The 23,348-nt window shown below is 40.0% G+C and overlaps 1 protein-coding gene across 10 annotated transcripts in view; it reads right to left on the bottom strand.

The window, feature by feature from the left end:
* Sorcs1 (sortilin-related VPS10 domain containing receptor 1) overlaps positions 1-23,348 on the bottom strand; it is a 513,248-nt gene that overhangs the window by 69,878 nt on the left and 420,022 nt on the right. For all 10 annotated transcript variants that reach the window (NM_001438077.1, XM_087565405.1, XM_087565378.1 and 7 more), the window contains 7 exon segments: positions 9,439-9,552; positions 12,448-12,578; positions 14,056-14,173; positions 15,761-15,868; positions 17,982-18,073; positions 20,051-20,127; positions 20,391-20,493. In NM_001438077.1, coding sequence (NP_001425006.1) covers positions 9,439-9,552; positions 12,448-12,578; positions 14,056-14,173; positions 15,761-15,868; positions 17,982-18,073; positions 20,051-20,127; positions 20,391-20,493 — 743 coding nt within the window.

Below are 23,348 nucleotides of genomic sequence, written 5' to 3' on the forward strand. Positions count from 1 at the left end.
ACATGTCCTCAGTGAGGAAGTAACTGCCATCATTTGCAAAATGGTGACAGAGACAGAGGGATTTAGCTAGTAAACTAATATTCTCGATATCACACAGGCCTGAATTACTGATCATATTGGCATATACTTTCCATTCTACTATATTTGGGTCTCTTTAAATGGCGTGAGATTGGTCTTTTTCTGACCTCTTAAGTATTAAGCTTACATGCCAGGAATCCCTTGCACGGTGTTCTTCCTGTCTGTGACTTTGTAATGTAAACTCTTCAACAGTCTCCTTGTGTCCCAGAAATATGCAAGGCTAGGCACCAGGGGGTGACTCTGACTGTGTCAGCTTAAATGCTGAAATGCCTACAGAGTTTTCACCAGTGGCTCAGACAACTTGTCAACCAATAAAGATGGGCTGATTCTATCCTCCAGGTTGTTTCCTCTCTTAATAATCCAAAAGCTAAAGGCTTAAAGCATCTGAACCATCGGGGGATCTCCAAACCCTTGCATTAGCACTAAGAGTTCTGAACATTCACTGGAGTGCCTCATTGTTGTGTCTAAGGATTTTCAATGCCAGTCCATTTTAGGTGTTTATGAGAATAGGCTGGCTTCACAGAGAGATGGTAGGGAGGAGAGGTAAGGGAGGACATGTGGGAAAAGAAAGAAAGAAGGGAGGGAGGGAGGAAGGGAGGAAAGAAGGAAAGAAAGAAGGAAGGAAAGTTGAGTGCAGGCATTGGAAACCAGTAGCATTCTACCAGCAAAGATAGGAAGAAACTGATGGGCAAGGCCTTCTGTGATAATTATGCATCCCAGTGAGTTTAACTGAATCATAGCAGCCTAGGTGTTTCAGCAGCAAAGCTCAGTGTCAATGGGAGGTGGTCAGGCCTTTGAATTGCTTAGCATCTAAGCACACCTGGTCTTGGCAAGCCTGGAAAGAAGCCTGGGCTCTCCATCACCACTGGCATCATCAGACAGAGCCCTCCTTTTGTTTGCCACAGTTCTAGCCAATCATTGCTTCAGGCTTTTCCAAATCCCATAGCCACAGGACTCTGCTTAAATCCAAAGCACGAATCCTTCCCCCTGGGAATCTGCCACAGAGAAGCCTGTTGGCGATTTTTTTTTAAAGAGCACTCATTAAAATCCATTCTGAAACCATTTTATTTCTTGGATGAAAATGGCATCGCATTAGCCCTACCGGACCTGTCTCTGAAATTTAGAAGAAAATTGTGCAGAAATGCAGAGTTAATTTACTCAAGTAAGCACACACCTGCTTTTTGCATCAAAGAACGTTTCTATTTTCATCTCAGCAGCTGTCCCTGGGTCTGAGTTACATAAATGAATAATGCATTTAATATGTTATTAAATGGGGCTGCTACCTCCATAATAACAAGGCAACTTATGATTATGTTGGACCTGAGGTCTGGATATTACAGATGCATTCGGTTGGTAAGGCATTCTTCAGTCTGCCACAAAGAAAAGTGCTTTGTAATAGCAAGGGAGTCTTTTCACAATTACTGAAAAGGAAACATACTGTAAATGTGCCTTTGATATGGCCTGTGGCTTGTCAGTAGACAGGGCCTTAGTACTCCAGCAGCCCCAGGTTCAGTGTTCTCCTCGGTCCCATTTTGAGGCCTCCCTAACCTTCTTTTTACCCATACTTCCTTTGATTTTGCTTTCTAGGCTGCCTGGCAATCTTAAAAATAAAATGAAGACCACATGTTTTCTTTTTGAAATGAAAACTAGAAAAAAAAACATTAAAAGCCAGCATATTCTGTTATTATCTGATTTAATATTTGTCCTCTGAGAGTTTTGGGGTGCTTTGGGACACAAAGTTTACGGCCGTTTACTCTTTTGTAAGACGGCATTACTGCCTGATGTTGGAAGATCTCTGTGTGGTGCGTCTTCATTTTCAAAATTTACTTTTAACTTATAGAAAACCGTGTACTTTTAAAATAATCTTATGCTCTGATCTGTGTAGATATGGTAGAAAGATAATCAAGGTAATTTCACTGGCACATCTCATCTTTTGTGGTAAGAATATTAAAGCTGAAGATCTTCTTTTCAGTGTTTCTATCCATCACAAAAATGCTACTTTTGCCTTCATTCAGGGCAGTCTTTTCACCCATTGAATGGAAGTGACTGAAAAGACATACTCCTGCCTGCATAAGGAGTTAAGAATAAGTGGCAGTTGAGTGATTGGCCCTAAACAAACATTCGGAACCTCCCTGGCTCGGAGAGAGCACTGCAGAAGAGGGAATGAATTAAGATCTACACGATAGGAGGACTGCAAAATGCTATCACCATCAAAATCCTTCTGCCGCATCACTAATTCATGCCACTGCACCATCCACTGCATCACTAATTCATGCTAGTGCAGAGGTGTGCAGACTTAGGCTCTGTAACACTCAGGACACTAACAGCCCTATCCCTCACTGATGAACTAACACCTTCTGAGAGAGTTGAGGAAAGAGTCCTGATGGTCCAATAGGCTCTAAAGAACAGCTCCAACTTTGTGGTCCATAGGACAGATGATGCTAGTTAAACTAGACCGATCACAAATACAAAAAGACAAAACCCATGAGTTGGAGAAAGGGACTGTTCGAGATAGTGAGGGAGGGTTGGTAGCAATGGAAGAGAGAAGAGAGGGTGAAAGAGGGAGTCAGTAAAATATACACATGTACAGAATTGTTAACGAACAAAATTAATACAAATTTTCGAGAATGCTATCACTAACTATGGCCAGCATGCAGTACATTGGATCACTATAACTTGTTTTGCCAGATTATGATTGACATTTGCTGCTTAGCTACCCATCCATCTCCTGTTCTGCCAGCCTCTGGTAAACACGTGCTGCCCTCAGTTGTTAGGAGATCGAGCTTTTACAAGACCACATGTGGAGGAGATAATACAGTGTTGTTTCTGTGCCTGAATTACTGGACTTGCCATAAAGTACTCTAGCTCCATCCTATTTTAAAGGATAGGCTTTCACTCTCCTGAGAGAATTGATAGTTTCTATGTAGCCCACATTTTGTTAATTAACTCATCTATTGATTAGCACTTAGCTTATTTCTATATTTTCATCAGTTGTGACTTTGGCTTATTATCCATGAGAACAGTTTTCCCTATGAATCCCATTTCTGTGTATCTTCAAATTATTTGGGGAAAATTTTATAGTTCATGAGTATCCATAGCCTGGCCCTATGAAGTTCTAATCTGAGAACTTGAGAGGTCTGCTTGTTTTCATTCTAACCTTTACTGTTGATTTTTATTGTGCCAAGGTTAAAACTAGTGTTTTAAAACCAAATTGTTGAGTTTAAATTAAAGCTCTCAAGGACAGAAACATGGAAATTTACTTGAGCTCTCTAGATCTTTACCGTCTTTGCCTTTTACATCTTTTACTGTTCCTTTGACATAGGGACAATTACATAATATTTTGGCAAAGTTCTGAAAGGATTAAATAAATAAGAAGTCATACTTTTAAAAGTCTTAGCACAGGCAGGGAAGATTGCTCAGTGCGTAAGAGTATTTCCTACCAGCATGAGGACTTAGAACACCCATGTAAAAGACAGGCATGGAGTTCTTCCTACTCAATTTGCTACCCCACTGACTGGGGCTCACAGACTGCTGGATCTGAGAGCTCCTTGTAGCTGGACTAGTTGTAATGACGTGATTCCAGCTCACTGTTGACCCTGTGTCAATGCAATAGAGGAAACAGGAATAAAAGGAAGATGGGAAGATGCCCAATGTCTTGTTCTGTTTTCCACATGTATTTGCATGAGTAGATGTACCTGGATACTAATGCACATGTAACACACACAGATACACACACACACACACACACACACACACACACACACACACGGAGCGAGAAAGTGCGCGTGTGCAGGAGAGAGTGGGGGGAAGAGAGAGAGAGAGAAAGAGAGAGAGAAAGTTGTAGCAATACTGGTTTAGTATTTAAAATATAAAATTAAAAGGTTATATTTTAAATATTAGTTATTATTTTTAAAATGGAAGCCTTTCTTGTTTAGTCCATCTTAAGATCAAAATCCAATCATATCCATAATTTCAGAAACCACTCAACAATTCTATTTAAGGTATTACAAATAAATAAATAATAAACAAATGAAGTTGAGGTTTAGAGTAAAGGTCCATAGCCCGACCTCTCTGGTTTTCGAGCTCTAGCTCCTTGTGCTGTGCAGATTGCTTCTCGTGCTCAGCAGTGGGTGAGCTGTATGACTCCTTTCCCTGTGCCGTTCACTCTGAGCAGGATGCTTTGTCCTCCTGTCACAACATGACCCATCCTTTAAACTCCCATGTCATGCTCTCCTGGGAGCTTCTTTTTTTCCCAGTATTTATCTCATGGAAGGACCAAGGTAAGACTATAGTTCTAGCTCTTCTTTTCTCCCAGGTGGGCTATGCTGTCCCTGGACTATGATATACTATAATGCCACACACAATGAGAAAAGTAAACAGTTCCAATGGTTGCATTGTCCTTTGTGCCTTTGCTTGCGAGGCAAACCCTGCTTTGTTAGGGTGACTCTACACTTACTGAAGCAGGGAAAAGAGCCAGAGTTAGGGACAGCGAAGAGAATGGAGGCTAGAGCTGATAATGTGTATGACGAAGGCTTGAGGTGTTCCCAGACCTTAGGAGGGTATGTAGGAGGAAAATAGCAATGTATATATGTTCATGTCTGTAAGTGGAAGGATCTATGTAATTACACATCATTGGCACCAGAGAACTGCAGCTACAGTAGCATCCCTTAATCATCATGGCTGAAATTACAATTTTAGCTCCCATATCCAGAGACGCTGCTGGGGGCACTCAGGGAGGAGCCTGGACTCTCTTGTTCTGTAAGTGCCGTATGTGCTTGGCTCTCAGGGAGGCAGACCTTGGCAGCTATTGTCAGTAGGCATATGCAACCAAAGAAAAGGCCATTTGTGCTTTAAGGGGATGGAATGTCTCAAGGTTTTACCAGTAATGAACATGTGCACATAGTTAACAGTGATCAGACAGAACAGCCGCAGCATCTCTATTCAGAAAGATCGGACCTCCCTGGCTGACGGAGCACGTTTCTCAGATCATTGTTTGCTTGTTTGTTTTCTCAATACAATGATTCCTAGGGCTTTTCCCTCAAACCAAGTATTCAGATAGAAATTAAGGGCTTGATATTTGCCATACGCGTTGAGGTGGATTGAGTTAATTTTACTTGTACTAACCAGGAGAGAAGCACAACTCAATTTGAATAGTAAACGCACACAGCTTTATTGGAAGATGGATTTGATGAAATAGTACATATGGTCACACTTAACTAAATGGCTTGCTGGAAACAGTCTTGAGTGGGGCTCCCGAATCCACCAGCTGAGTCAATTTGTACAACTAAATCTCATAATGCTTTCCTTCCCCTTGAGCATAAACAGAAATTTGACTTCTGAATTATCTCAACCAGTTAGTGAAATGGCAGTGATGAAGGCATCCTTAACCAGCTACTACTGTATCAATGCTTTTGATAACATGGAAAGGAGAGAGAGAGAGAGAGAGAGAGAGAGAGAGAGAGAGAGAGAGAGAGAGAGAGAGAGGGATTACAAAGTTATCCAGGGTCACACAATGAAGAACTAGCAAGGCCAGAGTGTCACAGCCCTGTGCAGGAATCTCTAAACTCAGATGTGTGTGTTATTGATGTGGATGGGGAAAATGTGAAGGAGTGGGCCTCCATAACAGTCAAATGCGTCTTATCATTCCCCAACTGCCATGCCAGTCCCTGAAAAAAAAATGGAACACCTCATCCGAGAGACAACTTCATAGCAGGTAACAATTATTTTGTATCCACTGTGAGACTACAGGAGCCTTGGCTCAAAAACAGCTACACGAGCTCCTGCAGTGATCACTCTGTAAATAATGCAAGTGATTTCCTTTCTGTGGACTTTCATCACATGCAGCAATTTTAAGGCTAATTATTCTCCTTGATGCACACTGGCAAATCTCACAGAGTATGGATCTGAGAGAACATCAGGATCCCCACGGGTCATCTGGAATAGAGGTAAGAAGAACTCAAATTCCCCCACAGTGAGACTTGGAATAGACATTACATGGGAAGAATAGATTTCTCAAGGTCTGTGTCTCTGCGGCTAGTAGAGAGAGGATTATATTTATAAACACCATATTTTAAAAACATCACAGTATATGGTAATAATATGGAAGTTATTTCTTTACTTAAATGTATATGTGACGCCTTATGGATGGGCCCACTAAATATTTTTATATAGATACTTCGCTTACGCTATTTTAAGTGAGCATCTTGAGTAAACAGCCCTATTAAATATTAAGCAACTAACCATGAACAACAGTGCTTGAATATTACTCCATGAGGGATTAATGGCTCCTGTAAAGGAACTCCCTCAGACAGAGATTTCAACACACATTCTTTTGAACACACCTAGAAATATCTCCAATTTAATAGCAAGAAGAAATCTGTCCCTTAAGAAAGCTGCCCTGTTTTCATAGAATAAACTGACCCCATGTCTCCACCGTAATATGAAATGAGCAATGTCCTGGTTAATTTAGCAACTTAAATTTGCAATTCGCTCCCTGGTTCCGAGCAGTTAAAACATAAATATAAGTATAACCAAATAAGCTTGTGCATTCGGAACTTGAGATATATAAAGTTTGTGTTGGGAGTGGTGAGCAGAGGAAGCCTTAGGACTACCTGCTTGTCCTCATATAATAAAAAGTAGATATGAGTGTGGGTTTCATTTTATTTGAGACAAAGGAACTTGTTCAATAATCAGGTAAGCTAGTTAACGGCTGGACAGGGTAGAGGGATAAACGCAGCTTCTGGTTTCCAGTGAGTGGTATATCTTGTCCTAATCATGTGACTTTATGACAGTAGGTAGCACATCACTTCTTAATCAGGTGACTTTATGAGCCTTTGTTGATTACTATTTCTGAAAGTTTATAGATGAGAAACTGGGAAGTAGATTAAATATGTCACTGATACCAACAGTGCAGGGGCCATTAAAGGTCATGTATGTCTTGACTAAGCATTCACAATAAATAAAATACTTTTTCTTCCTTTTTTAATCCCCTAGTGCAGAGTGTGATCTGTATCTTGCAAAGTTATGACTATCTCTTGGGGCTTAGGCTACAGGTTCTTAATTCAATGCCACATTTAATCACAAGCTAAATGCAAATAGGAAATTTCCATAGGTAAGAAACTGAGGCACAAAGGAACAAACACATGATCAAAACTGACAGCAAATAGCAGGACACCTCACTTTTGAACTAAGTGAAAGTTCTTCAACTACATTTCACTCTCAGGTTCATCTCGGGTAGAAATCCTGGTTCTTCCTCTTTGCTTGGATTCTGGCTGTGATATTTAAGAGTTGTGAGGCCAAAATGAGAAGGATACTGACAGGTGCCTCCCTGTATGGACGTCAGAAACCCTGACATCAGTGAACCAAACAAAGATGGTGGACACCGAGGTGCTGTTTTCAGTCCTTTACTTCTTATTATATCAGTCTCCTCTAAATCCTGGCCATCAACTGCAGAAAAATTGTGAGGCCCTTCACCTCTGTATAGTCAGGTTGTTTGAAAAATGTTAACATCTCCTAAAAATAATATTTTAATTGGGCATAATAATAGCCTACTATTCTGAAATTTTCTATGCTGGTGAAGTGAGTGGACCTAGTAACACTGCTATATACCAAGGAAATATGCTAAGTCTGAACCGTTTACAAGTCAGTCAATCAATAAATAAAGGAACCCAGACTTTTTGCTGCATGCTCCTGGATAGACTCTCAGAGGCATTGGGCTCTGTGGCTAGTTCATTAACCTTTTCCATGATTAACTTTTAGCTAGAAGATCTCACTCAGGTCACCTTCTGCCAGCATGTCCACAACATACTCTGGAACCCAACAAAGGGTGAGGCAATGGGGTGTCTAGGAAGCAAGCACACTTCTTGGGCTACTCCTATGGTCCTGGACCCTTTGCCTTTCATCCTGCTGATACAGCCTCCACCCTGGCAACGCATAGACAAGGTTAAAGGCAGCATTGTAGTTACTTGCAACTTGGTTACCTAATTCTAAAGGCTTCTAAACCACAGTGTGACTTTGTTCTCCAGACACTTGTGGTTCTTGCCAACAGGGTCAGTCTTACTGTTCACTGAATCTGACCTGACCTTTCCGACATTCTCTTCCCTTTAAGTTTCCCTTCGCAGAATCCACTGGATTTTCAAGAGGACAGGAATCTCTTAAGATGACTCTTTAGTCGTCAGGACAGCCTAGCAGTATGTGAGCAGAAACTGCTGTTTTCATCTTTGTAAGAGAAAACAATTGGCAATTCCTGATCCATGAACCTAAGAAGAAACCAGTTGGAGGAATGTAATTTGCTCTATAAGCTAAAAGAAGAAACACTTCTAATTAACAAAGGAAACCCTAACTATCTAGGAGTGTTTTTTAACAACAAAGAGAATGTTAATTGTAGCATTGTTTATAGTGGTATTAAGCATCCTAGAATAACCCAAATATCCATGAAAAAAGGATAATTAAATAATCCTATATTATTTAAAAGAATGGAATATAAAAAGGATGGAAGCAGCCTGATGTATCACGACCTGTAAATGTGCAAAAGGTAGATTTTTGAGTGAAAACGGCAAATTAAAGAAGAACACAGCTAGTAGCAAATCATATAACAATAACCTTCCAAGTCGATTTTATGTATTTTTCTTGAAGCAATTAATTGTTGGAAAAATGCAAAAATAAGAAAGTGTTTGGAAACCTACACAACATAGAGATCCCAGTTGTGTGACAAATGGGTTCACTACTGGAGAGATGAGCTAGATTGGACTTTTAAGTATATAAAATATATTCGTATATATTTCTGAAATTAAATATATGAGCCAAAAAGTCTAAATGCCTGTGCTGGAGAGATAGCGTACTATGCAACCATGAGGGAGTACCAGACTTCAGATTCCTGGGACATATGTGGAAGCTAGGCAGAGTGGCGCTACAAATCCTCAAGGCAGATAAAAACCCTAAAGCTCATTGGCCAACCAATATCAGTGAACTGTTGAATTCTATATTCAGTGGGAGATCCTGTCTCAAAATATTTCACTGAGAAGTAATTGAGGAAGACACCTGAATTAAACCCTTGATCTCCAAAAGCATTTACCCCTGTTACCTGCACATACACATATACCCCTCTGTCTTTGTCTCTGTCTCTCTCACACACATATAACCACACACACACATGCATACACACACACACACACACACACACATGCATGTGATAAATGTTTAATGGCATCAATATAGTGACAATAAATGACATTCTATCAAAAATGCATTGTTTTGAGGGAAAACAAGTCCCATGTAAGACCAAAAGGAACTGTGTCAGTGTGACCCTTACTCATCATCATCTAAGGTTGGCCCCTGAAGCCTACTATCACAGAAACTCACCCAGTGCTGTTGAGGTAACTCTGTCCCAAGCTGCAGTCTTTTGACAGTGAGGACGGGTTGAACCAAAATGCTGGTAGGCATTGTCCACTACTATGTCTCTCGTAGCCATAGTCACTGTTGGGGAAATACCCAAGATGAAACATTTACCAGGTGGCAAAATTATTCAGAACTATTTCATAGTAGTTGACAACCAACTTCTAATCAGTCAATAAAATAAGCATTTCCTAAACCAATGTCTTCTAAAATTCAAAGTTTTTATACATTATCTATTATTACCCATGAAAATATCTTATAGAACCAACATTCCCATTTAAATACCTTCAAGATAGAGGAATGACTTTGTTCTCGGGTAATGAGAAAGACTAATTGGGAACTTGGCTGTGCTGGGAGCTTGAGTCTTAGTGGAAACATCACCACAGAGGTTGAAAGCCACATGTGGTATAGTCCTCATTACCAGGGATGTCTTTGGGATGCTCTTCCAAAACATCTGGCTGTAGCAAGCAGAGCAGAGCCAGGTTTCTCTGTGTATAAGCCATATGCTTCAGAGTCATAGCCAAAAAGAAAATGCCCTTCAGGAGTAGCTCATGCACTTCCCCAAGGAAAAGTTTTGTCCTCAGCAGTTCACACTGCCAGTTGGTAGTAACTGCCTTAAATCTTGCCTCTGCACTGAAAAATCCTCATTCTTTTCCTCTCAGTTTCTATTCTTTCTTGCTTCCAGGGACCTCTGATATTCTTGGCTTCTGGAAAGTAAAACTGGGCAGATAAAAAGGACAACAAATTGTACCTCCACATGCACAGACAAATCACAGGCAGCAATGGGCAAGCATGAGTATAAATTGGCCCATCTTCGAAATAGAGGTGAGATTCTGGCACATCGTGCACGTGGAGGGAGAAATGGGCTCAGCCTCGGGGGCCTGTCATCAGACAGCTGGAACTGCAAATTCTGCACATACCCTCTGGATTAGGGCCTGGTTCAACACAGCATGAATAGGAAGACTACAGAATAGCCACTTCAAGAATTACCCAGTGTTCACTTCAAGAAAATACCCTACAAAAGCTGGAGAATGACACAGTATCTACCACTTGGGCAGTATCCAGGGAGCCTGGCCAACAAGGATCATCCAATGAGCATCTTTCATCAGGTAAGATTGTAGAAAATCCAGCTTCTAAGGGAAGCCAACAAGTTCATGGTGAGCCTTCCCAAATATTTTCATACATTATTCAGTCCCATTTGAGCAAAAAAAAAAAAACCCTTACAATAGCACAACTTAAGATTCATCTCTACTCCTGATTCTGTTCTGTTCAGCCTGTCAGACTGGTAACAGATTCCAGTCACCAGTGGAATTCAAGGATCAAAGAAGACAGACATGGGGAAAGAATAGGCAGAGAAGTCTAATTTATTTCCTTATCTTATATTCGTTTTGTCTTGAACACAACCAAAATACTGGCTTATGTTGAAAGTTTTAAGAAGAAATAGTCAAAGAAGAAAATTTTTTCCTGAAAAAGGCAGAATTGTGGGGTATCTTACCACACATTTTCTCTTACATTTCCTACTAGATGTTATTTTTGCTCTGTGTGAAGAATGGGTACTTCACACTACCGTAGCTCTCCCCGTAACGTAGCATGTCAACTTCCTTTGCAAATTCTCCTTCAGTATAATAAGTGCTCAAGGTTTAGTCAGGCTTCAGAAAGAGGAATGTGACCCGTGACTTAATATCTCAAGGTCGGTATTCGTGGGAGTGTCTTTCTAGGTGTCAGTCCCAAGTGCAGGGTAGAGGTAGAGTAGTTTTGTTGTTGAAGTTATACATCGTTGACAGAAGGGCAGCTTGGCAAAGCCCCCATAGAACTGCCCTGAGTTCTGTAACTGCTGAAGCTCTGATACCCTCTAGCTATGTGCAAAGAGCTAAAATGCTGGCTCTTGGTCTTTTTAACTCACTAACAAGAGAAAGCAGTGTTGGGTTACTTGTTTGACTCCTGGCAGGCTTTCTCAACACCACAAAGTCAGAGAACATCTAACTTTGCTATGGTCTGAGTAGTGTAGACTGTGTCTCACATAAGTCACTCACATTTTGATGACACTATACATGTAACCTGTCATAGTCACACAGCCATAAGTCAAAATACTAAGAATGAATATTTTATGTATGATTCAAGTTTTGAGTTTTAACGATTACATAAATATGTATCAATCACTTCCTATTCTGAGATAGACAAAAAAATATGAGGGAAGGAAACAAAGAAAATGTGATAGATTAATTATTAGTCTTCTTAAATAATTTTTCCATTTCACCTGCACATTAAACACTAGCCAAGAATTAGGCGAGAACATCATTGGCTCTCCAATATAGATTTCTGCTTAGCAAATGTCTGGAAAAACTCTACTGCTCACTGAGTTCAGTTAAAACTTCCCAGTGTCTTTTCTGCCTCTCTGGGTTAAACCAGCTCTATTGCCACTCAGTTCACAGGGTCAAAATGAGTCCACTCTTGCACTGAGTTTATAAATGTCACTTAGTGATCTCATAAGCTGCAGTAAGCTGATGATCACAGATTGGAAACAAAGATTGGATCCTTTCACAGACAAAGGATTTATGCCTTTTGAGGTTATTATGCTTACCAAGGATACTCAGTACTGTAAAGATTTTATAGAAAACATAAACGTGTTTACTTTCTGAGAAGTCTAATTAGTATTTCCCTTATTGCAATCTCAAGATGCTTGAGATTGATTTGGTTTCTCCATTTTTTTCTGAGAACCCAGCATAAATATGAAAATAATTGCCAACCATCTTGTAAGCCCTCTTGAACTCCAAAGAAGAAACCACTGTTCTTTGGAAAGACACCTTCACGTAGTTAATAAAAACCGTGATGTGCCCAAGAGACAATTTTATAAAAGGATAAAGTCTGCCACTCAGTGCTAGGTCTGTTACTACTTTCTCAAATCGAAGCTTTTATTGAGGGCTTCACTGATGGCATATGACTGAACAGGTCTGTGAGGTAACTATGGACGCTCACCAGTCAAAGTCCGCCTCTGTACACACACAAGGCTCAGACTCCATCGCTCCTGCATACGTCCCTTGCATACACTTGCGCTCAGATTTTCGCTTCTTATAGATCCTCTTGGCTCCCATGATGCATGCTTCCCCCTGCAAGGAGGCAAATGTTATGCAAATCAAGCACACGGATTAGACTTCTACTGCATTACAATGTGGTTTGTGGAGATCTTCAAAAACTTTAATATAAATGTGATGCTTGGGAACCCAATGTGTGCAATTAGTATTTCCCTTTTGATGCCAAATATGAAGTATAAATTCAAAGGCAGCCCCAATAAACAATGCATATTTTTCTACTACTAGCCTTAACTCTTTTTATATTAAGCATACATTTCTTTGTCAATAAGTTAGCCACAGTGCAATGAAGGACACATAGGAATGTAAGCTGTCCTGTAATGAATGGACTGCCTGCTAACCTGTAATGATTAAGTTCAGTTTTCTTATTGTAAAGGATTTGCAGTTGGTCATTTATGAGCACACGAAAGAAGAGTATTGCTAAGAAACCTAAAACCCATTTAATTTCAGCTTATTATGTTTCTATGTAACTTTAGAGTACTGATTCTGTGATCACCTATCAGACAAGCAAGAAAGCTAAGTTCGGTCTTTTTCCAAGAAGTAAATAGAAGTTTGAGTGTCACAAGGCACACGCATCGCAGAGAGAAATAAGAGGTGGTGTGAGCGAGCATTCCATTGTTGAGTCTCTGAATAGAGTGGCTGCCCCTTGCTGATGCTGCACCCACTCTCAAATATAGAATCTTTGTGCTTGTGAAAAGGCTAGAGCAGAATTTTTTTTTTAAATCTATTATGCCCGTCTTTACTGAAGAAGCTCGCTTTAACTGGCTTCGCTTCACAACACATATAAATACACTGCCAAGTCGGAGTATGGAGTGTTAGATGTTTCACTGCCTGAATATGGTCATGACTTCTTAGTGGGTACGTCTACCATATCCTCTGAATAGCCTGCAGATTGACTTCTGCCTTGGGAAATCAAAAGGAGAAGCTCTCATCCGAGGATTCTGATACATGATGAATAACTGAGAGAGATGAGGTGGGACGGTTTTCTATCAGCGATTTCGAATTCTTATACTGTGAGCATCGCAGAGGAAGCAAGAGCTGCTATACACTCCTAGGGAATCACAGAAACGTGGAAGGACTCTTCTGGCACCGCTTGCCCAGCACTGACTGACTATTTTATGCCCTATCTCGTTTGCATTGCTCGTTGAAACTGAAGAGCCGTCCCTCACTCAGCCTCTATCATGTAGCCTTATGACACACTCAGACAAATTATGTTTGCCTCTCAGTGCTAAGCTAGCATTTCATTTTGAGGTGTAAATCTAACCGAAGCCCATTTGACTTTTTATCTTGTTATATCCTTGCATTAAAAAAAACACAAAAATCTTCAAAACAGAATATAAATGTTGTGTTTGCTTATGCTGTGAGATAAACATGGAAGAATTAAATGGACACTATGGATTTGAGAACTCCAGTTCTTAAACTTTAAGGAGTAGTCACTTTTCTATAAGGCCTCCGCCTCTGTCCCAGGGTTTAGTGTCATTTGTCTAACTCTTACCTGGCTATGTAACTGCCAGGGTCTGTAGTCTTCTTCAGCACAGCGTCTGTCAAAAATGGACTTGTAATCCACTTTGACCAGCTGCCACTCAGAACGATGACTGAAGTGTCCAAACACTCTACAGGGTTTACAGTGGGAGACAGTCACATTCATAAAGACAACGACAGTATTAACAACAGCTTGCATTCAATTGTCTGCTGTGAACATGCTGGCGTTGCTTAGCTACACCTCATGGTCACATCTCCCAGCTGTCAAGCATACTCATGAAGACAATACTTAACCTAACTGCACTTTGCAGATGGATAAATTGGGGTTCAAAGACTTTTTTTGTTTTTCTCAACACAAAATAACAAACACATGTCACTAGCAATTGAGAAAACCAGATCCCAGAGTATTTGACTCAAAGCTACAAGAATGGTTTAGGAAATGACTGAAGAGATAACCACAAAGATTGTATTCTAGGTGGTTCAACACAAACTACTAGATTCTTTTGTTAATCTATTTGGTCTTGAGGCTTACACATTATTTATCTTCTCTTCAGATCCTACAGAAAGTGGACCATTGTACCAAGGAATCACAACGACTTTTACCTTGTGACTCCCACTCTAGTGCAGATTCAATTAGTTATGTAGAATATATTCATGAGGTATAAATGTGGATAAAGACTACAAAAAGAGCCTTTCAGATCACCTTTCTGTGAGTGAAACAGTATTTTGAAAATATCAAGATTGAATAAAAGCAAGCTACAGAGTAAGCTTCTAATCTAAGTGTACTTGCCTTGTACAAAGAGAACGTATGGCTTTTGGGCAAAATCAATTTCTCCTGTCTTTTCTCAGTGTTAAGTGAGAAGGCTAAAATGGGTAGCTGTTGTTCACTTTGATTTTGAAAATTTTAATGGTTTCTGCATCAACTACTATGGAATTATCCTCCCATGGTTTCCATGGCCAATCTTCCAAGAGAAGTGAATATCACAGTTTCATATTGCAAGCTCCACATCCAAGTTTTGAAACCCATGGTCCATTAAGACATTAATCAAGAATCTCGTGAATTCATGATCATTGCTTTTCAGACAAAGGTGAGTGAGTGTAAGTTCAGTTTCACACAGCCAGTTCCTCTCACAGTTGCTTTAAAATGCCTCCTAGGGCCTCTACCCCTTTACTCTCACTTCTCCCTAAATGTCCATTTCCTAATGTCATTAGTTATTGAATTTTTAGCATATAGCTTCTAAGAGAACACAGGTATTTATAGTACCACAGGCCACTGGAAATGCAGACTTCTCTTGCCTTAAACAGCCTATTCTTCCATTCAGTGAAGTCAACTGGGAGTTATGTAATGTAAGTGGGACTTGTTTATAAGTTGATCTCTTAGAGATGGATTTTTAAAATTTTGTTCAACTTGTAAGATTATCTACGCCCAGAACCGGAGGAAAATGAAGTACCATGGTCTTAAAGGTCTTGAATTTTCTACATATTCAGTTTGTACATTATCATTACATTTTGAAAAAATGTATTTACACACACACACACATACACACACACACACACACACACTCACAGTTTTTTCTTCTTTGCTAGGTTCTTGAGATAGGATGTACAAACATTGCTAATGACTTCCAAACTAACAGTAACAAATCCAACAGCTCACATGTAAAACACCTCTCTGTCTGCTATGTCTTAGTAAGAAGGAATCACCCCACACCACTTACGTCATGATTAGTGTCTCTTCTCCAGGCTCCCCCAGGACTCCATCCACAAAAAGTGGAATGGATGTAAAACTGTATTTGCTCCAAGACCTCCCTTCATCAAAACTCAACCTAGTGGCAGAACAATTGAACAGTCATCACATCTCAAAAGGAAAAGATGATATCGCTGGATAAGGAAAGATGTTAGTTATCAGTGAGAAAAAAACAGAGCGAGACATCATTACACGTAAGTATTCTTAATTATATCAAAAGTCACAAATAGAAATACTTAATAATCTACAACCAGATGTTGAGGGCAAAAAAAGGGAGAACCATGTGCATTAGGAAAAATCTAATGGCAGAAAATAATTTAAATCATTTTAAGTTTATATCTCATGGTATTTTCTCCAAATCTACAATGTCTTATTGGTAGTTCTGGGCATAGATAGCCTTACAAGTTGGACAAAATTTTAAAAATTCATCTCTAAGAGATCAACTTATAAACAAGTCCCACTTACATTGCAAAACTCCCAGTTGACCTCACTGAATGGAGGTATAGGCTGTTTAGGGCAAGAGAAGTCTACGTTTCTAGTGTTCTGTGGTACTATAAATACCTGTTTCCTCTTCAATGTCCATATGCTAAAAGTTAAATCACTAATGACATTAGGAAATGGACATTTAGGGAGAAGTGAGAGCAAAGCGGTAGAGTTCCCAGGAGTGGACCTGTGTCTTATAGAAAATTCCTGGGACTGCCTGTCCTTGTAAGACACAGCAACAAGGCACCACTCAGGAATCTGAAACAGGCTCTTCAGCAGACACGGACTTGGCCAGCATTTTTCTCTTGTGCTTCTAGCTCATAATCCTATGAAGTACATTTCTGTTGTTCATGAGTTATTTTGTCCGTGGTGTTTGGAGCATCCTGAGTACCTTCTAAGACAGCTAAAGAGGAGGGCATGCTTCACTCTGTCTTTCTCTGCACATACTTTTCCTCAAGATCCACCTTTGCTCATATTTGCAGTTTTCTCCTGAGATCATTAATATAATTAGAGGTGGAAGGAAAATCAGACTTTAAACTTTGCACAAGCTCAATATGCAGAGGACTGCTTCTAAAAATGGAGGAAGAAGGGAAAATGTTTGATGGAAAACCCTAAAGATATTAGGCCTTGGCTATCCTTCAGTATAAGACCCAGTTTTGTAGGGAGCTAACAAAGTCACACAGGGGAAACAGTACAGGAGCAGGATAGTCATGAATAGCCAGTCTCTGTGCAGGATGATGTCACAGGTGAGGCAGGTACAGGATAGAAGGAGGCCTGTCATTGGAGGAGAAGGAAGGATGGGCGGGAGAGAAGTTTGAAGGAAGAGGAGACTAGGGGAGAGAGGAGGAGACAGGGCGGAGGAGGGGGAGAGAAGTCATGGCAGGTGATGTTAAGATTCTGCTCTGTGTATTTACAGGTTGTTATCAATGTTCCTAAGGGATGGATGGTACCGGGCTTTGTATGTTTATGTGGGCAATTATATCTTATCAATTGGATCTAAGATTACTGTGTTGTGTGTTCTTTTATGTGAGGGTTTGAGTGTAGGAAAGTCTGTGTTTCCGCCAAGATATCTAGCAGATATCTTGGGACACCGCAGCGCGGACCTAGCAGGGTAAAAGACACCGATACAATTTTTTATTTTTATATTTTTACAACAACAAGGCTTTAAATTTTGCACAAGCTCAATATGCAGAGGACTGCTTCTAAAAATGGAGGAAGAAGGGAAAATGTTTGATGGAAAACCCTAAAGATATTAGGCCTTGGTCATCCTTCAGTATAAGACTCAGTTTTGTAGGGAGCTAACAAAGTCACACAGGGGAAACAGTACAGGAGCAGGATAGTCATGAACGGCCAGTCTCTGTTTGGGATGCGCAAAGCCATGTAGATACTAAGTTTCATCCAGTGTTGTTTGGAGAGTGCAGATACTGTTGCTACTCAGAGATTCTGGTAGAGTCTGTGTAAGGCTTGCCATTGATGGTGGTGAGGAACTAATAAGTGCTCCCAGCATTGTCACATTTAGAAACCACAAAGCAATTGTTCTGTTAGGAGCAGAAACACTTACCCATCCTTCTCATTTGGCCTCAACTTCCCGCTTTTCAAAAGTTTCAAAAGGTCACAGTTTTACTCAAACATAGCGATGCAATTCAGAGACTGATTCTAATAAACTCAAATGACCATATGAATTTTTCCTAAGGGGGATGTGCCCTTACCACAGGTGCCGAATTGGGAGAGATGTGTGTTTCATAGCAACCAGGACTCCCCCTTGATCAAGGTACAAAATGCTGTGCTCTTCTTCAAAAATCTGGATGAGGAAAAGAAGAATACACAGGCACGCATCACATCTGTGCTCGGTGTTCAAGGCCCACAGGTCAGTCTCCATAGGAAGATTAAAATACCTCTCATAGAAATGGGTTTCCCTAGATCTTTGAGAAAATGTGAGCAGTAAAACAACGTCTTTCAACATGGGCTACGTCTACCATTGATACTGTATGGGACAACATTATCATTCTACAAAATAAATCTTAAGTGTCAACAGTATATATATTCATCTTTGTATTCTCTTATCTTTGTGGCAGCATTTATCAATTGTTATCTCTGGAGATTGTGTAAGAACACTGGAACACTCTAAGGAAGTGTACATGTCTAGATGGAAGGGCACTTGGAGACAGGTACAATGCTATCATCGGCATACTCATAGACTTCATGTGCACATAGCCTTGTGAAAGCAGGGCTCACTGCACTCCACTGGAATTGTCTATGCAGATGGAATTTTCTAATTATCTCCAAATCCCCACAGTTGATCAAGAAATGCTTTCTCCCTTGATTCCTAGGTGTTCTTCAAAGTGACAATTCTAATCAAGATAAAATTGTCAACCTTGATTGCATGTATCATATCGAGTCTTTCATAAGATGTGTAAAAAGAATTTAAAGTCAAATGGACACATTCTGAAAAGTGTCTCTGAATTCTTCTGTATAAGATGAACTCTGTGTTCTCAGTTAAAATTCTAAAATGGACTCATTGTCCATTGTGCTACAGATATAAGTTCTCTCTCTTACTTGATTCTTATGTGTGTGTGTGTGTGTGTGTGTGTGTGTGTGTGTGTGTGTGTGTGTGCTCGCATGCGGCATGCATGTGTGCATGTGTGTTGTATGCCAGAGGTCAGAAAAGGGCATTGAACTTCTTGAAGTTGGAATTACAGGTGGTTATGAGCTTCTGGACATAGGAGCTGAGAACCAGCCTTGGGCCCTTCAGAAATGCAGAAGGAAGCTTAACAACTCAACTACTCTCCAGCGTCATTAGTGCTTATACCCAATAATGACGCCGGCCTGTAGCAGGAAGGAGTTTTATGCCTTGGTCAGTGTCAGAGGAAAGAACACGGCATCTTGGCATTATTCTCCAAATGTTTCCTTATAATTTTCCATCTTTCTTTAAGCCCCCCAAATTTCTTCTCTATCATCTTTGGTCAAAATATGCAAATATCGTTAAAGGTTTAGAGTTAAAGAAAAAGTACCAGGCTATCAAGTCCACCTCTGTGAGGAAAGTGAGCTTTCCTTTCAAGCAAAGTGAGTTCATTGTTAAGTATGATCATCTGTGCATTAGATTTCAATTTACATTGCTAGTTATTGTATGATAATTAAGCACCAGAGGCTTATTAAAAAGTATTTATTGATGTGTAACAGCCATACATTAGGCTTATACCTTGTTATGATAGCTAAACCTCATTAAATGCCTGTTGTTATAAGCTGTTGAAATCTAATTTCATTCAGAAGAAAGGCAGGAAGCAGTTAAGCTAAGAACATTGATGTGAAGTGACTCCATTTGTATTCATTGAACATATGCCTTCTGACAGTTATGATTCTGTCATTTACACATGATATTTAAACATCTCCGAACACCACCTGGATAATGGCTATTTTTATTTCTCTTCAAATTGAGGAGAGTTTATGTGTATACTTTGCCACGCAGGATCCAAGGCTCTCATATGATAGACTCAGTGTTTCCACTTTCCTTTACATCAGAACCCCCTACAACTTGATTGCAGATGTTTTTTTGCATGAACCCTTGATAAGAAATATCTTTATCAAAGGATAAAACTATCAACCTGCACCAACTTGGCGTGCTTCATTTCAAACATGTATCACAAAGAGAAAAGAAACACACTATTTGTGTCAGGATTTATGTAAGATGTTAATCTTAAGTTTCTAGATTTGAAATCAGATAGACAGTTATGCCCTTAAGCTTGAGTGGTGCAACCCAGATCCATGGTTATTTTCTTACCTGCCTCCAAGTGTTCCCTGCATCTGATGATACAAACATGCTGATGTCGCTGTCTGACAACTCAGAGCCTATGTTACCTAGAAAGAGTGCATGCCATTAGTGGGAGGAACCTTCTGAAAAAGTCAAGAATGGGTAGCATTAGCAGTCTGCACTGCCTGAGATGAATCTTGACTGCAAAGTTTCTGTCTAAGCAGGAATATTAAGTAGACTCACTTCAGGGTCAATGGTTTAGATGGCTTTCAAAATATGTTTAGCTTGCTCACTAAATTCCAAGCACAGATGTCTAGATTCTTAAAATAAACACACGTACAATAGCAAGCAAAGCATTCACTCCTCTTACCTGATGCAACTATAATACTTGGGGCTGTGTCTCTGCTGGCAATGATCCCAGATGTGTAGGGATTCTCAGAAACTTTGAGATGAAGGTGTAGTGAACAGTAGGGCTAGGAAGAACAGAATGCCATGTGATATGTGCACAAAATCAAAATGGCCATTTAAAGCTCTACAGCCGGGCAAACTGACTACAAAATCAGATCAGCTTTGTCTGTACTGTAAATTCTGAGGATGCCTAGAAAGACTGCCTTGATATTTCTTTTAAAGAAAAATGAAAACACACACACACACACACACACACACACACACACACACACACACCAAAAAAGCAAAACACAACAAAAGTCTGAAATTCAGAATATCTAATCTTACCCATTCTGTCTTCTGTCTATGAACATCTTCCTCCCACTGTGCCCCTCATCCACCCACCCACCACTATTAATGTCACAATTGTCTAGTGTCAACCAAGCATATGACAGCTTCTGTGTTGGTAAAAAAGTAAACACCTCCAATTTCAGTGCTAAATTACTTAAATTATATTTAGTATGTTAAACATTGTATTAATTTTAAACTACTAGGTAGAACTCATAAATCAGTGATGCACCAAAATTAAGAATTCTGCCATTACCAAGTTTTCAGAAAGGATATAAGACATTTCCATTGATTACTGGGTAAAGGAAGTATTCTAATGCTCATAAGGATAGAAACAAAACATTATAAAATTCTGGATGGGGAAGGGACATGGGGTACTTTGGAATTAGGACTGGTTTCTAAGAAAAAGTTTTAATCTGAAGAGAGATGGGTAGAATATGGATTTGCACGATATGACAAAGATACTTGAGAGGACATATGGTATATGAATGATACCAGTAACAAGAAAAAGAAGAGGCAGATTAAGAATCACAGTACTGAGTTCTCTGCACCCAAATCCCGTGGGAGGGAGAGCTAAACCTTCAGAGAGGCAGACACGCCTGGGAAACCAGAAGAGACTGTACTCTGCACACACATCTCAGACGCCAGAGGAAAACACCAAACGCCATCTGGAACCCTGGTGCACTGAGGCTCCCGGAAACGGCGGCGCAGATCTTCCTGGTTGCTGCTGCCGCGGGGAGCTTGTGGGCAGCACCCCGTGAGTGAACTTGAGCCTTGGGACCACAGGTAAGACCAACTTTTCTGCTGCAAGTGACCTGCCTGGTGAACTCAAGACACAGGCCCACAGGAAGAACTGAAGACCTGTAGAGAGGAAAAACTACACGCCCAAAAACAGAACACTCTGTCCCAATAACAGGCTGAAAGAAAACAGAAAAACAGGTCTACAGCACTCCTGACACACAGGCTTATAGGACAGTCTAGCCACTGTCAGAAATAGCAGAACAAAGTAACACTAGAGATAATATGATGGCGAGAGGCAAGCGCAGGAACCCAAGCAACAGAAACCAAGATTACATGGCACCATCAGAGCCCAATTCTCCCATCAAAACAAACATGGAATAACCAAACACACCAGAAAAGCAAGATCTAGTTTCAAAATCATATTTGATCATGATGCTGGAGGACTTCAAGAAAGACGTGAAGAACTCCCTTAGAGAACAAGTAGAAGCCTACAGAGAGGAATCGGAAAAATGCCTGAAAGAATTCCAGGAAAACATAATTAATCAAGTAGAAGCCCATAGAGAGGAGTCACAAAAATCCCTGAAAGAATTCCAGAAAAACACAATCAAACAGTTGAAGGAATTAAAAATGGAAATAGAAGCAATCAAGAAAGAACACATGGAAACAACCCTGGATATAGAAAACCAAAAGAAGAGACAAGGAGCTGTAGATACAAGCTTCACCAACAGAATACAAGAGATGGAAGAGAGAATCTCAGGAGCAGAAGATTCCATAGAAATCATTGACTCAACTGTCAAAGATAATGTAAAGCGGAAAAAGCTACTGGTCCAAAACATACATGAAATCCAGGACTCAATGAGAAGATTAAACCTAAGGATAATAGGTATAGAAGAGAGTGAAGACTCCCAGGTCAAAGGACCAGTAAATATCTTCAACAAAATCATAGAAGAAAACTTCCCTAACCTAAAAAAAGAGATACCCATAGGCATACAAGAAGCCTACAGAACTCCAAATAGATTGGACCAGAAAAGAAACACCTCCCGTCACATAATAGTCAAAACACCAAAGAACAAAATAAAGAAGGAATATTAAAAGCAGTAAGGGAAAAAGGTCAAGTAACATATAAAGGCAGACCTATCAGAATCACACCAGACTTTTCGCCAGAAACTATGAAGGCCAGAAGATCCTGGACTGATGTCATACAGACCCTAAGAGAACACAAATGCCAGCCTCAATTAACATAGATGGAGAAACCAAGATATTCCATGACAAAACCAAATTTACACAATATCTTTCTACAAATCCAGCACAACAAAGGATAATAAATGGTAAAGCCCAACATAAGGAGGCAATCTATACCCTAGAAGAAGCAAGAAACTAGTCGTATTGGCAACAAAACAAAGAGAAGAAAAGCACACAAACATAACCTCACATCCAAATATGAATATAACAGGAAGCAATAATCACTATTCCTTAATATCTCTCAACATCAATGGCCTCAACTCCCCAATAAAAAGACATAGATTAACAAACTGGATATGCAACGAGGAACCTGCATTCTGCTGCCTACAGGAAACACACCTCAGAGACAAAGACAGACACTACCTCAGAGTGAAAGGCTGGAAAACAACTTTCCAAGCAAATGGCCGGAAGAAGCAAGCTGGAGTAGCCATTCTAATATCAAATAAAATCAATTTTCAACTAAAAGTCATCAAAAAAGATAAGGAAGGACACTTCATATTCATCAAAGGAAAAATGCACCAAGATGAACTCTCAATCCTAAATATCTATGCCCCAAATACAAGGGCACCTACATACGTAAAAGAAACCTTACTAAAGCTCAAAACACACA

The sequence above is a fragment of the Rattus norvegicus genome, chromosome 1, assembly GCF_021556685.1.
Source record: "Rattus norvegicus strain SHRSP/BbbUtx chromosome 1, alternate assembly SHRSP_T2T, whole genome shotgun sequence".
Lineage (NCBI taxonomy): Eukaryota > Metazoa > Chordata > Mammalia > Rodentia > Muridae > Rattus > Rattus norvegicus.